Raw genomic sequence first — 13,471 nt, 5'->3', positions numbered from 1 at the left:
TTCCAAATTTTTTTTTTCAAATCTTACTTTAAGACATCCTGAGAAATGATGCAGATGAACGTGCAATGATTGCAGGTGAACTCCTGCAATGCATACAGTGGGAAGAAGGGAATCGAAGTTACCCTTCTTCTGAATTACACTTTTTTTTTTTTACTTGCAACTGTACCACAGAGATCAAAGCAAGACCCTGGGCCGTGGAGAAACAGCAGTAAAGAGAAACAGGAAGGAAAAAAAAAAAAAAAGACAGACAAAAAACCATCATCAGGAAGCGATGAAGGCAGAACAAATGAAAGGTGAAAAAGCACATCACACTTTCCTGTCACTTACAGCATGCCTCTAAATCACTGAGTTTCAGTCATCTGGACCACAGCTGGGTAACTGTGAGGTACAAACCTCATCACCATAACACAAATCCTAAACAAGTGATTCCTATTATTGGGATCTGATAAGCAGCCAAGGAGTTACTTGAGGGTATGCTGCTAGTTCTGTCTCTTGTAGCTGAATTTTAAGTGATTCCTTCCACTACATATCTTTCAATTTTTGGCTGAAGTGACAGTTGGAATTGAAGTGACAACTGGAATTCACCATGTCCATCCCTAGCTATTGAAATAATGCCTTCGACTCTGATTTAAAACTGAGCAGTTCTTCAGTTTCTCCTCTTTGCAGTTGTGACATGGCAGGACACCCAGGGCAATGAGGCAAAATTAAATGTGACTTTAGAGCTGGGCAACTGAAGTTTACACAGCTACAGAAGCACAGTAGCTGCTCTCAAGTCAAATCCACTCTCCTTTCCCTCTTACTGAAAGATGCAGACCAGATCTTGTTCATGTTTTTTTTTTTTTTTTTTTTTTTTTTAAACAGTGACTAGTACTACTTAGACAGAAAAGAAGACTGGAATTTGAAGCTTGATAAAGCTTTAAAATTCCAGTAATCTTAATAACATGTACTGAAAAATGTTCTCAGCTGCCTTCAAATAACCAGTAAAGCATCTGAAACTGGTATGTGAACTTTTGAAATGGGTATTGAAGTCAACAAGCAGATCAAATACTTATGATGAAGCGTACATTATCATTGTGCAGTCAGAAATAGACAAACACATTTGAAAGATCAGCTTTTACGCTTTGTCAAGCCCTGGAAGTTGAAGAAGGCCAACTCAAACGGAAGTTTGGTATGAATGCACCATTTATGAATCATCTCCTCCCCTCAGCACCCTCCCTCCAGTGCTGGAGAGTCTCCAGTTATGGTAACAGGTCTACGTCCACAGTACCATAGATTGCATTGATAAGCACAGAAGAATGTGGTTTATTCTAGAGACTAGATAACATTTGCATGTGCGTATTGGGCGTAACACCAACGCAAACAGAAAACAACTTCACAGGAAACCTGAGTTATGAAATGGAGGTCAAGAATACGTAGCAAGGCTGGACTGCATTCAGAGATACTTAAACTGACCTGTACTTACTGCAGATCACAGAAGTGAGCTACTGATTTTAAGCGAACTGTTATTCCCAGATATTTTACCAGCCCCTTTTTCTTAGTTTCCTTTTTCATGATTTAAAAAAAAAAAAAAAAAAAAAAAAAAAAAAAAAAAAAGATCTTATCCTTTCCTCACATTGATAAATCAACATGAAGAGAAGTAAATTCAGATGTCCTTAAATGACATCAGGTATGCTACGCATGAAATATGATGGACTGAGATGTCTGGAGGTCCAGTTTGCAATCTCTAGCACAGTATTAAAGAACAGCAAAAAGAATAAGACCTGGGATATAATAACAGTTATAGGAATGGTTCATGTAACTATGAGATTACATTTAAATGTTGGAAATCTACTCAGCATATACATGGATTCAAAAATCACATGGTAACTCATCTCCAACACCTAAATGAAATCCCTTAGTCAGTCACTCAAACCATTTCCCTATTCATATTGTTACAACAGCCTCTTAATTTAATGGTTAGACATTGGTTTGCATAATTTTGTTTATATGGTGAAATGTTAAAAGAAACATTTTCCTAGTCACACAGAAGAAAAATACTGTTAAGTTGAAGTGTAGCCTTTAAAGGGCAAGAAGACTGCATCATCTGCATTCCTCTGGGGGGAAAAAAAAGCGTCTTGATCTCAGCTGCTTTAGCCCATACCCCCAGTAGCCTGTTGAGGAATGCAAATTATTTCCTTTGAAGTTATTCGGTAAAAGGAGGATGCAGGGGTCATATATTATTGTCTTAGTATTTTGTAAGTGTATTTGTATGAATTCACCACTGATAAGCTTGAAGTCCTAAAAGTGCCCACCACTCATAAGGAAATGGGTGGAGTGGGTGTCTGGAGGGTATTCTGTGGATATACCCCAGCCTGGAAAATCCTTTTCCCTACAGGCTACTCCACTGAAGCCAGTGACACTGTTCCCTTCTAAACCGTTTTGCAAAACAAGACCTTTACACAGTGAGAATTCAACCTAAGCTTTAAAAATTGCACTACTCAGGAAGAAAAAAAAAGTCTTTTGTATCTCGCTATGTACAGTTTTACCAATATTGCATGCAAATACAGCTCGTGTACATGAATTTGATGCCCATATTGCCTAACATTTGTTAAAATACTTTAAAGTAGGTTTGCCACCCCAACAAAAGTTTATAGGGAAATTCAGTTTGCATTCTGCCAAGAAGGCAGTGGTAGGAGACAGCAATACAGAACTGCCTAATAATTGTGTTACTGTATTACTGGAGGATATTTTTAGGATTAATTCTTGAAATGTTTCATATTTAAAAGCCATTGTATATTGGCTAATTGGTATATTTAAAAGCTCTTCCCCACTACAGTGATTCATGCCCTATCAGTGCTATGCAGAAGAAACAAATAATTAAGAAAGAACAAATTGTATGAAGTCATTGTACATTCAATTCATTTACATTACTGCTTATTAAGTAGTAATAGTTCTCACTTTGCTTTGGTACTACTTTTTAATAAAAGAATCATACTTCTCAGAACCACTAAACATGCCTGTATCTCAAGCAGAGAATCTACATTCAAAGGCTTCCTTTACTTTTGAGTAAAGGAGAGAGACTTGATTTTCGGATATACTATGCTGTACTATGAGGTTCTTTACAGCCAAAGTTATTAGTGAACTTGTCATTTCAGTAAATTTCTAATATAACCTTTGGCATTCTCCTTCAAACTCCAGACAAAAGCCTAGCATTTCTCAACCACTTTTGTGCAAGTTTCCCCAGTTATCCTACTCGTGGTAGAGGGTAGGTATTTTTTTTTTTGTTTTGTTTTTTGTTTTTTGTTTTTTGTTTTTTTTTTGTATTTTTCTTCTCTCCTCCTTCTGAACTTTAGAATAAACATGAACATTCTAGAATTAGAAATTAATAACAAGGAAAAGAAGGAGAACCACAGATGAAGAAAGAGTGGGTATTAAAAAAAAAAAAAAGGAGAGAATTATTATGTTTGAAAACCGATTATTTTGTTCATATTGCACCTAGATTTAATTAAATTGTGATCCTGTCATTTGACTGGGAGCAAAAATCTTCTGTTTGATCTCCTTGATTAAAAAAAAAAAAATAGTCAACCTCAGTATTATTTGCATCCTACTTTATTAAGTATTCTGTACATTAACATTGTATAAGGTAGGTTCTCAGCCCATTTGCTTGACTGCAAAGAAATCATTTGCGTCACTTGGTAAACACATGATTTTAGGACCTCTGCCAACCACACCACCCTACCTCAAAAAAACAAACAAAAACAAAAAGGAACAAGAGAAAAACACACATACATACACAAAAAGACCACCTGCAGAAAATCAACAAACAAAAAGTCTTGGCAGAAATTGCTTTTAACAAAGATATAAACAAGACAACCTAATGCATGGAAAGCAAGTTATCTATGGCATGCTCCATGCTGAGCCAAACTCTGCTTACTCTAGAACTGCCAGGAAAGATCTTTCCTGGCTGAGTAAGTCTCACACAGTCATTTATGGGAAAAGAAAACTGAACATACGTATGAGTAAGTGTGTGCAGCAGGACAACGGATGCAGTAGCTTGAGGACACACAGGTAAGATTAGATTTCTTTTATCAATCTACAATCTTCTGAAAATATTTGAGATACGCAGAGATGGTGAAAGTCATCTACTTACACTAGTAATGACTTCAAAAGAGATTGTGTGCTATTTTTAAGGGGGTAGGAAGCTGGGACTGTGTTCAGACAGCACATTCCTAATGCAGTTAGAGAAAAAAAATAGGGATTTTAAGGTCCCTCACAGAAAAATTATTCTAGAATGTTGGTGCTACAAGTGTTTAAAGCCAAACTTATTTAAACCTTGAAATTAGTTACATAGACACTGTAGGCCCGTTGGAAACTGTAGGTCTGACCTGCATCTTAGGTAACTTGAGTGATTTCAGGATAATGTCATTGACACTGCTTTACAGATAAATCTTGAACATTAAAAACATAATGCACAAAAACAGTAGCAAATAAGCCATCTCACCCGTCATCTTCATTGGACAGCCCACAGTTTTGCAGTCTTGAAAGAGCTAATCGAAAAAATTGCTCTAGAGAGAAAATATAAAGAAGATTTTAACGAAAAAATTCAGTGCTTTCCACTATGGAAGTAAAAGTATGCCACCCTAACTACAGCCTTTTCAGATAAAGTAGTTTTTATGCACTATTCAAATGAACTCAAAGCTGAGAACGCCTGTAGTTTAAAGTCACATGACAATCAACGATGCCAAGGAAATTCAAATTTATTAGAGCTCCTCTCTAGGAAGCTTTTCCTGCCTCCACACACACGTTGGAAAACAGCATGAGATTTGCCTCAAAAATAAGAAAATATATATATAGTTACAAGTACATATTGGAAGAGTTTTCCAGACCTGCATCCTAATTGGCTTTGGTTTTTATTCAACCCATCTTGAACAGGAACAGATGCAGCATTGTCTCAAGAGGAGAGTCCACCCAGCCAAGGACGGGAACTGTATTACACATCTTGGGAGAAGACATGAAACCAGCCTGTACTCACTGGCAAATCTGAGCAGAGCCACCTCTGAAGCCCAGCCCTGTGGGCGCATACCTGCTGGACACTCACGTACCTCTTACTCAGAGCAAGACTGAACAACTCTCATTCTCAGGTGTATTTTTCCCTCATCAGTGCCCCAGAGGTGTGGGAAAACGCACCATCCTTGTTACGTTTATGGAGGACAAGGTGAGAGGCTAAACCCCAGATCTGCAGGTATACTACAACAGTGCACTGCTCAGCATTAAAAACTCTGAAGCCACTCAAGAGTTCACAACCCTTTCTAAAAGGAAAGCTAAGGCCTATGCTCTCAGACCCCCACCTACTCTACCTGTTACCAACACAGACATTAGCAGACAAACACCGTGTGAGTACCGCAGCCACGCAATGGTGGGACTACCCTCTGCAGTCACAGCAACACCCCCCAACTGAGGGAGGCAGTCCTGTAAAAGGGAAATTTTGCTGATGTAACCACACCAAGCTGGGGAATATTTGCCTCAGTAAGACTCTGGACCCTGATCAACTTCGGTGTGTTGATTGAAATCCATTGCACTCACCGAACAAAGCACGAGCTAAGTATCTTTAGCGCTCCAGTCCACATACAAATGAAAGGAAGCTGAATAAACCCTACCCTTCCTCACTCCCATCTTTTTGGAGCTTCTTTCCCAAGAGGGAGAACTCACCTTCCTGCAGTGTTTCTTTTAAGAGCCAGAAAGTGTGAGGTCAGAGGCATGAAATAGAACTATTAAACGACTGGTAGGTGACCCAAAAGGATTGGCATCAGTGAACAAGAAACATCAGGCCCATAGATTGAGATGGCCTTCCATCACATTGAGGTATGTCTCTTTAAAAAGAGGTACGTAGGGAACACATACCTGCTCTCTTTATTCCATAAGGCAGCTCAAACTTATCACTTCCATGGAACTCTGCCGCTCTGATAAAATCGTTGGCACACAGGAATGGGTATATTTTGTCAACACTAATGAAGGGGGGGAAATAAAAGATTTATTTATTTATTTTTACACACTTCCACATGGTGTATTTGATTAAGACAATAATTCACACAGTCACTTTTAAAAAGACTCTTAGCCTACTTAAAAATTGATAATACTTGGCTGTTCCAAAAGAAGAAAACTCATGATCACTGGGAAAGAAAGCAGGTGACAGCAAAGGGGAAAACATTATAATGGAAAATTCTGGTAGGGTGTGAGATAAGAGGACTTTGCTAGTATAAGTTATGTAGATTCATTAAAATTGCATGCACTGAAAAAGCTTGTATCATGAGAAAGCATATCTGATAGAAACCTTAACATTGTAAGACAATAGGCAACTTCTGGTTTGAAAAGTAAATAATCACGCTGAGGGGGGAAAAAAAGGAACAATAGTAGCAGCTAGAAAAAATAAAAAAGATACTATGTAAGACAATTAAATAAGTAGGAATGGGATTCTAACTGAAAAATTCCACCTCCTGCAGATTTCACCGTATATGAGAAGTGCACCCATTCCAAACATTCCAGAGCATTTTATGGCTATATTGACATTAGTAAGTAGTAATGGGGCAACAGGAGTAGATCCATACAGCAAAAAGGTATGGAGTTCCTATGTCTGGGTGACACACATCTCACGTATTTTGCTTTGGACTAATACTAATAGGGTCCCACAGACTGAACACCCCCTATCAGCTGCAGCACATCAGGTGTGCTCCTGCAGTGCATCTTGTGGTGCAACACTGTCTGAAAGGAGCCCAGTCCAGGTGTGCCAGGACTGCTCCGCAATGCGAAGCAAAGCACATGGAGATCACGAGGTTTGCCTTAAAAGCATATTCCTCCTACAAACTGGAACAGGAGTGTGTCACACCTTATATATGCATCAAGATGGAAACAACAGGTCACTTCTAAAGACAGCAGCCACAGCCAAGGGTTATTTCATAGCAGGGAAGGGACTCTATTACCATATCTGTCAAAAATCAAGCCAACTGAATGAACAGTCAGCCCCAATCCTGTCACATGCTACCATACCCTCAGTTTCACCTCAAGGTTCAGTCAACTTGCACTCACCGAACTGGTTGACTTTGCAGCAATCCTGCACACTGGTCTTATATTAAAATGTAAACACAGAAGTATGCAGTCACAGGGAAAAAACCTGGAGTGTTGACCATAAATACCCACAGCCAGCACATGACTTGTTGCTCCATTAAGAATATTAATAGCTGTAAACACACACATAGCTCTCTCACAGTCCCACAAATCAAGTGTCTCATTCTTTAAGTTCCATGTGCTCAGAAGGTACACGATCCACACACCAAGAACTGGGCTATAGGTTAACTGAGCAAGAACAGCTAACTTTGAGACATCATGCATTAAACTCTCAAATTAATGACTTGCCTTGCTGTTCAGAAGCAGCTGGTAAGTTTAGCTATAATAAGTAATTTACTTACTGCAAAAGGATTCTTAATTCTGGCACTTCTAGCTCTGGTTCATTTCCAATAAATAATTCTGCCAGGTTAGATATCCTGTCAACCTCCGCAGGCTATTACCAAAGTGCACAGACCAGATATTCAGCTCACATAAGCTATCCCAGTAAAGGGCCTATGGAAATATCCAAGAGACTCAGTCCTAGCTCTGAACCTACCTTCTTCTTGCTGTGCATCTCTGAGTCCATCTCTGCCCCCTTGCTCAGGAACAAAGCTACCCTGCTGTGCCTGACACCAAGACAGCCTGGGCACTCTGTGGGCATGGGACCTTGGACCACCTTTCTGAGATACGTGGCTAACCAAGACTCAAAGGCTAGTGGACTGCTCTGGGGAGGAGAAACTTGAGATCCTTGCATGTTCTTTAAAATAATAGCAGCACTGAATCAAAGTCCTGTTTTCTTATAGGAAAAGTGCTTAAAAAAAAAAGTAAGAGTAATATCTTTGCTTAGAGCTCCAAGACTCCTTCAGCCAGGACTTGATCTTCCCAAGCTTTTCTCAGGGCCATGTTTAATGTTTGCTCAGATAAAACAAAGCCAGCAATACAGCCTGTCTGCTTCTGCTCCTGCAGCATTACTTTGATCATTCTAAGACATAATTCTAATAACAAAAACTGCCAGTATTTCTTGACAGACATCTGAGACGCACTTTGGTGACCAGACACCTCCTACGTTTTGGGTAAAAGCTCTTCCTTTTCAGTTGACTGCTTCATAACAAAGGAAACTTTCCCTGAGTATCTTAAAGCACAGAACACCAGCATGCAATTCAATAGCACCTATCCAAGGAACAAAACCATAAACAATCCCAAGTTTCATTAAAATTTAATTCCACTAAAATTAAGAATCCATTTAAAATGGGGGGGGGTGTGGATGAGTTCTTGCACATTTCATACTCTCCTCTCTGGAAAAAATGAAGAGACTTTCAAAACTTCTCTGGCCTCTGGCTGCTACAGAAGTGCTTAGCTATCAAAAAAATAATCTTTTAATTCAATGCTCTTAATAGCAGAATAATTGAGTTTCAGTCTTGGACCTGAAGGCTTCTTTTACAAGAACAGCATGGGAAGAAAAAAAAAAAAGATCAGAGATTGTATTCCAATCAAGAAAATAGTTTCACTGTTACTGGCTACAACACAAGCAGGATTACTTTTTTATTCAATACATATACCAGCAAGTCGAGCTAGTTGTGTTGTATTGCTCAGATGCTGAACAATGACAAACGAAACAATTTGTGTTGCCACAACCAGGAAAAATGACAATGAACACAAACCCAGAAGCCTGTACTTACAGGGATGAAACAAAATGTGAAGTAGTCCAGAACATGTAAATAACCAATATATCTACTTACATCACCACCACCTTTCCTCCCCCTCTCCCTTCTCCCAGAATACTCACTCCAGTAAAGATTCAAATGCTGGTTTCAGGAGACATGTGTCTAGCATGTTCCTTCTCTCCACAGCCGTAGGTAGCAGCCTGCAAGAGAATTTCAAAGAAATAGCAAGAACAGGAAGGGGCAGCAGCAACAAGGTAGAGAAACTTGGACAAGCAAAACAGTAAGTTGATTGAGTTAACACCATGGCTAATTTTCATGATTGCTTCTGTTGGTATTATGAAGATGGGTTTTTCTGATTGCAGTATGATTATTTTCGCTAGTAAGGCTTTTATTTTACAGTGCTCCCCTGAGGGGTCTGCAGCCTCCCTCACTAGGCAGCTATTAGAGCGGCCATAACCAGAAGTTTGATCTCAGACCCACCTGCAGAGAAGCAGGACACCTCAGCTAAATCACCCTTGCAGCCATTTGAGATAGCTACACTAGCACTCCTCAGAGAGGAGAGGGGAGTCTTTTTTGGGAGATGAGAAGAGACTGCACCACAGAGGGTACTTCAAGGAAAATGAGATTATATCAGGGTAAGCAATTCCCCCATAATGAGGCTAGAAGGCCAAGGCTTATACTTCTAAGCACATTCCCGTCTTGGTGCTTTAGCTCCTTTAAGAACAAATATGAAGCCCAGAAGGGAGGGTAAAGATCAGCATGAGCAGATCTTGCATCTGGGCTGCATTAGGAACAGAAGGATGAAACCACCACATTAGAGCCACAAGCCAAGCAGACCATTAAGGTTAATTGCTTTCGGTACCCTCAAGACATCACGTGAATACTGACACTGAGAAAGCACCCTGTGAAATGGAGCAGCTGCTCAGCTCACTGCTTTCCAGAATCAACCTCACAGACAGCATTTTGTAGGACAGCTTCAGAGAGAATGAAGACCTTCTTTCACATTCTATCATATGCCCTCATTAGCCTCACAAACCTAATTTAGCACACAAGGTCTGTTTGTATGAACATTAGCACATCCTATAAGTGAACCACGCCTCTGATTTATTAAAATTAAGCTCGTAAGTTGCTCTCATAGCTCTAATTTTACTCAAATATAACTCTAAATTCCAGGAATTTGGAGGATGTAAACAAACATCTTTCCAGCAATTCATTGCTTTCCACTGATAAGTGGCCATAAATATTAACCAAACACTGGAGATACGACATAGACAAATTCCTTTCTACCAGACATGTTACAATTGTGTTCATAACAAACACTCAATGGACACAGCTGTACAATGACCAGCTGAACCAAGACTATGGATTTTAGTCTCAATCCCTCCCACCCACCCAAAAAAAAAAACACACACACACACAAGTGATCACACACAAAACCAGTCAACTGCTGAACTTACTGGGTAACTCCACTAGCCTCATTGGAAGAAGGAGCCCTCACAGAAGAAGTCTGTCCATAAAAGCTAATCCTGCAAAAGGGGAAATGGTGTAACACTGAGGTTTGCTATACAAAGAAACCACATCAGAGAACCATTCATATCACTTTTACACTGGGAAACTCAACTGAAGCTCAACTTCTGCAAAAAGCACCTTTAATTTTAGGTCCCAAGTCACCTGTCCTGTATACCCTGCAGACAGCAGAGGCCTGCTTCCCAGAATTTTGCCTCTAGGACTTAACAAATTTCAGCTTTGCAAGTAGGAGCCCACTTCACCTGCAGGTATTCCCATGCATGAGGCTGATTTCTGCTATGTCATTTATCAGACACCTAAAGCAACAGCTAACACTAAACACACAAGAGGGTGGACAGGACAGAGACTTGACACAGAAAAAGATCTCACTTCTTGCTGGAGCACCTCTTTTCATGGACCTCAGAGAGGCTTCCTATCTTTGAGGTCCTGACCTCTTCATAAAAGCAGGTTCAAATTGGCTTAAAACCGACACAAGAGGAGGGGTGACAGGACAGAACAATCACATGCATTCCCTTATGGTACACACACACACACAGAACAAAAAAAAAAAAACACAAAGCACATATATCCACAGACGTAATCCCTTCTATTGACTACTAGTAAACAGCTGTTCAACAACACAGCAACTGACACCTGCATATTTCATATGGGCATGTAGGTATAAGCAAAGCGTCACCATACCAGTAGAGGTTATTTCTCCACAAATTTCCATGCAGTATACCATACATAACAGCAGCAGCCAGTATAAAAAACAGTAGAATTCGTTTCATGACTGGTAGACCTGAAATAAGAAAAAAAAAGAAATTTAAATCCAACTTACAATATTAAAATGAACTTCTACAAAAAAAACTGCATCTTGCAACATATGAAGCGAAGTCACCACTATTACAGCCATTCCCTATCACCACAAATTTGACAGGATCATTCCAGTCTGTTTTCTCACATCAAGTCCCAGTAGCTGCACCTAACATACGTGCATATTCTGCATAGTAACACAGAAATATGGAGAAAGGCTCACTCTAGGTTCCCTCTGAAGAGGGTGGAGAAAGGCAGACTCTTCAAGAGGCATGTCAGAGTAGGAACTCCATTCTGTCCACTGGTAGCCCAAAGAAACCAGCCTCTTTGGTCAGAAGTTAGCCTTTACAAGTACCTGTTCTTCTCTTCCTTCTTACTCCACCCACCATCAGTTTCCATAATTATACAGCTAAACAAGCATGCGCACTTTGCAGGAGGCAGATAGGCTGACGCCAGTGAATCTGCCACAAATCGCTACTGGCTTTTTAAGGACCACTGAATATTGTTAAAGTCTGGGTTTGGTCATTTAAAGCTGCACTGAAGCTGTCTGCTAACATCCTTGTGTCAGGACTTGATGAGTGGGCAGGACACAGGCCAGACTTCATTGCTCAATGACAGAAAAATGCTATTTTCATGTATTGCAAAGCAAGGAAGAGTAATTAGGGCCCAATATGTGGAAAGCACTTAGGAACTTGCTACATTTTAGAGAAATAGCAGGAAAAGTATTTTTTTTTTTCTCCAAGTAGAGTTTTCACTTTATTGCACAGATCAGTAAAACAAAGCCAAAGAAATACTAGAAGCTCACACTTCTCCACACTCGAGAGGGGAAAAGCAAGTTCTGCATTGCTCACATCTTAACACTGAGCTGCCTTTTCAGATCTATGAATGAACTGTTGTTGCTTAACCCTCTGAAAGTCCAAAATAGACACTCTGGCCACAAACTACCATGGAAATTTACTTGAAAGCCATACCCTTCTATTATTTTCACCTCTCCCCCTATCATGGTAAGGGTAAGCAGGTTCAATACACACAATACATAAACACCTACTTGTACATATATGTATTTTAAAGTGAAGGTAACAAATAGGTGGTCAACAGAAACAAGCCACATCCAAACAAGCATACAGCTGCATACTGCTGCTGCATTTTCCAAAAGCAAAGCCTTTGCCTTTATGCTTTTTGTTGTTGTTAATTCCATGTTTGTTTTTTTAATAATATTTAGAGTTGCTGTTATTTTAAGCCTGCATTAAACAGCGTTAAGACAGATTGTATTTCATACCTTCAGTTTTACTAAGTGATTTACAGCTTTATGCTAGTACCATCTCTGCACCATACTCTGTAGTAAAGGTCAGAAAGCAACCACAGAGCGCGCTCCGTTTTGCTATTAAAAGTTAAGAAGCAAACTACTGCCGCTGACACAGATTCCAGCCTGAAGAAATACTTAACAGTGAACCATTTGTCACAATGAGTTGAGTGCAACAAACCAACCACTTCCTTATTTTTATTTATTTATTTCTATATCCTTCACAGAGATTTAATTGTAGGGTCAGGGATGGGGTTTTATGACAGCATCTAGAAGTAACAAAGCCATGCAGTGAGCAAGCTATAATCTATCAATCTTAAAAGTGTATCCTCCAGGCTATCTTGCTCTCTTCTGGATGGAGTAACCCACAGGAGGCAGCTATTGCAATTTCATCCTTTTATCGCTCATTGGAAAGTAACACTGCCTCCTCTACTGGTCCAACTCTTTTGACTCTTCTTGATAAGCTGCAATTTTTTGAAAGTCATTCTCAACTTCTGGAGCAAACCATGACCTTTCACAAGAATTTTGTCAAAACCTATGTCTAAAAATACAAGAACATTACCAAAAAAAGAAAATCACCTATTGGGTTTAGTAAAGTGTCATAACAACAGCAACTGGCTCATTTAATTGAAAGAGATACTGTGCTTTTTTTTTTTTTTTTTTAATTGTTGGTGTTATATCCTGCTTAGCAAATGATTGCTAAAATACACCACTAAAGTGGAAATCAACTGTTTACATTTTACCTCCTAATTCAATCAATGCAGACATCAGTTAAATCAACAGAATTTAATGAACCAGCTCCTCAGAAAAAGCAGTTAAATTAACAATCATCAATTTTGTTGACTTCAATGCAAATTAAGAAATCTCTATCAGAGAGAGCCTTGCTGAGAAGTCAGACCAAGTTGCACAGAAAGATAAGGCAAAGCTACACATAAAGGGGCATATAAGAACAAAGATATTGCTCATAACAGTATTATTCACCAATAGAAAAAAAATCTGCTGCCTGCCCAGCATTTACAAAAATATTGTTAGAGCCTGCAAAAAAAATAACAAAAGTGACATAAATCAACATGGTTCTTCAAATAAGATCATAAGGAATCCA

At 39.3% G+C, this 13,471-nt stretch overlaps 1 protein-coding gene across 8 annotated transcripts in view; it reads right to left on the bottom strand.

The window, feature by feature from the left end:
* Positions 1 to 13,471, bottom strand: part of ST3GAL6 (ST3 beta-galactoside alpha-2,3-sialyltransferase 6) — a 41,477-nt gene that overhangs the window by 12,284 nt on the left and 15,722 nt on the right. For 3 of the 8 annotated variants that reach the window (XM_035314949.1, XM_035314950.1, XM_035314946.1), the window contains exons 2-5: positions 10,953 to 11,052; positions 8,867 to 8,944; positions 5,881 to 5,984; positions 4,481 to 4,544 (exon numbers count right to left, since the gene is read on the bottom strand). In XM_035314949.1, coding sequence (XP_035170840.1) covers positions 4,481 to 4,544; positions 5,881 to 5,984; positions 8,867 to 8,944; positions 10,953 to 11,041 — 335 coding nt within the window. In that variant the 5' untranslated portion in view covers positions 11,042 to 11,052. Of the gene's footprint in view, positions 1 to 4,480; positions 4,545 to 5,880; positions 5,985 to 8,866; positions 8,945 to 10,201; positions 10,271 to 10,952; positions 11,053 to 11,289; positions 11,442 to 13,471 lie in introns of those variants that run through there. The other 5 variants (XM_035314944.1, XM_035314943.1, XM_035314945.1 and 2 more) reach the window with 4 other exon arrangements.

The sequence above is a fragment of the Oxyura jamaicensis genome, chromosome 1 (genome assembly GCF_011077185.1).
Source record: "Oxyura jamaicensis isolate SHBP4307 breed ruddy duck chromosome 1, BPBGC_Ojam_1.0, whole genome shotgun sequence".
In the NCBI taxonomy this organism is placed as follows: Eukaryota; Metazoa; Chordata; class Aves; order Anseriformes; family Anatidae; genus Oxyura; species Oxyura jamaicensis.
Note: the sequence above shows the minus strand (reverse complement) of the source record. Positions and strands in the feature narration are given on the sequence as shown.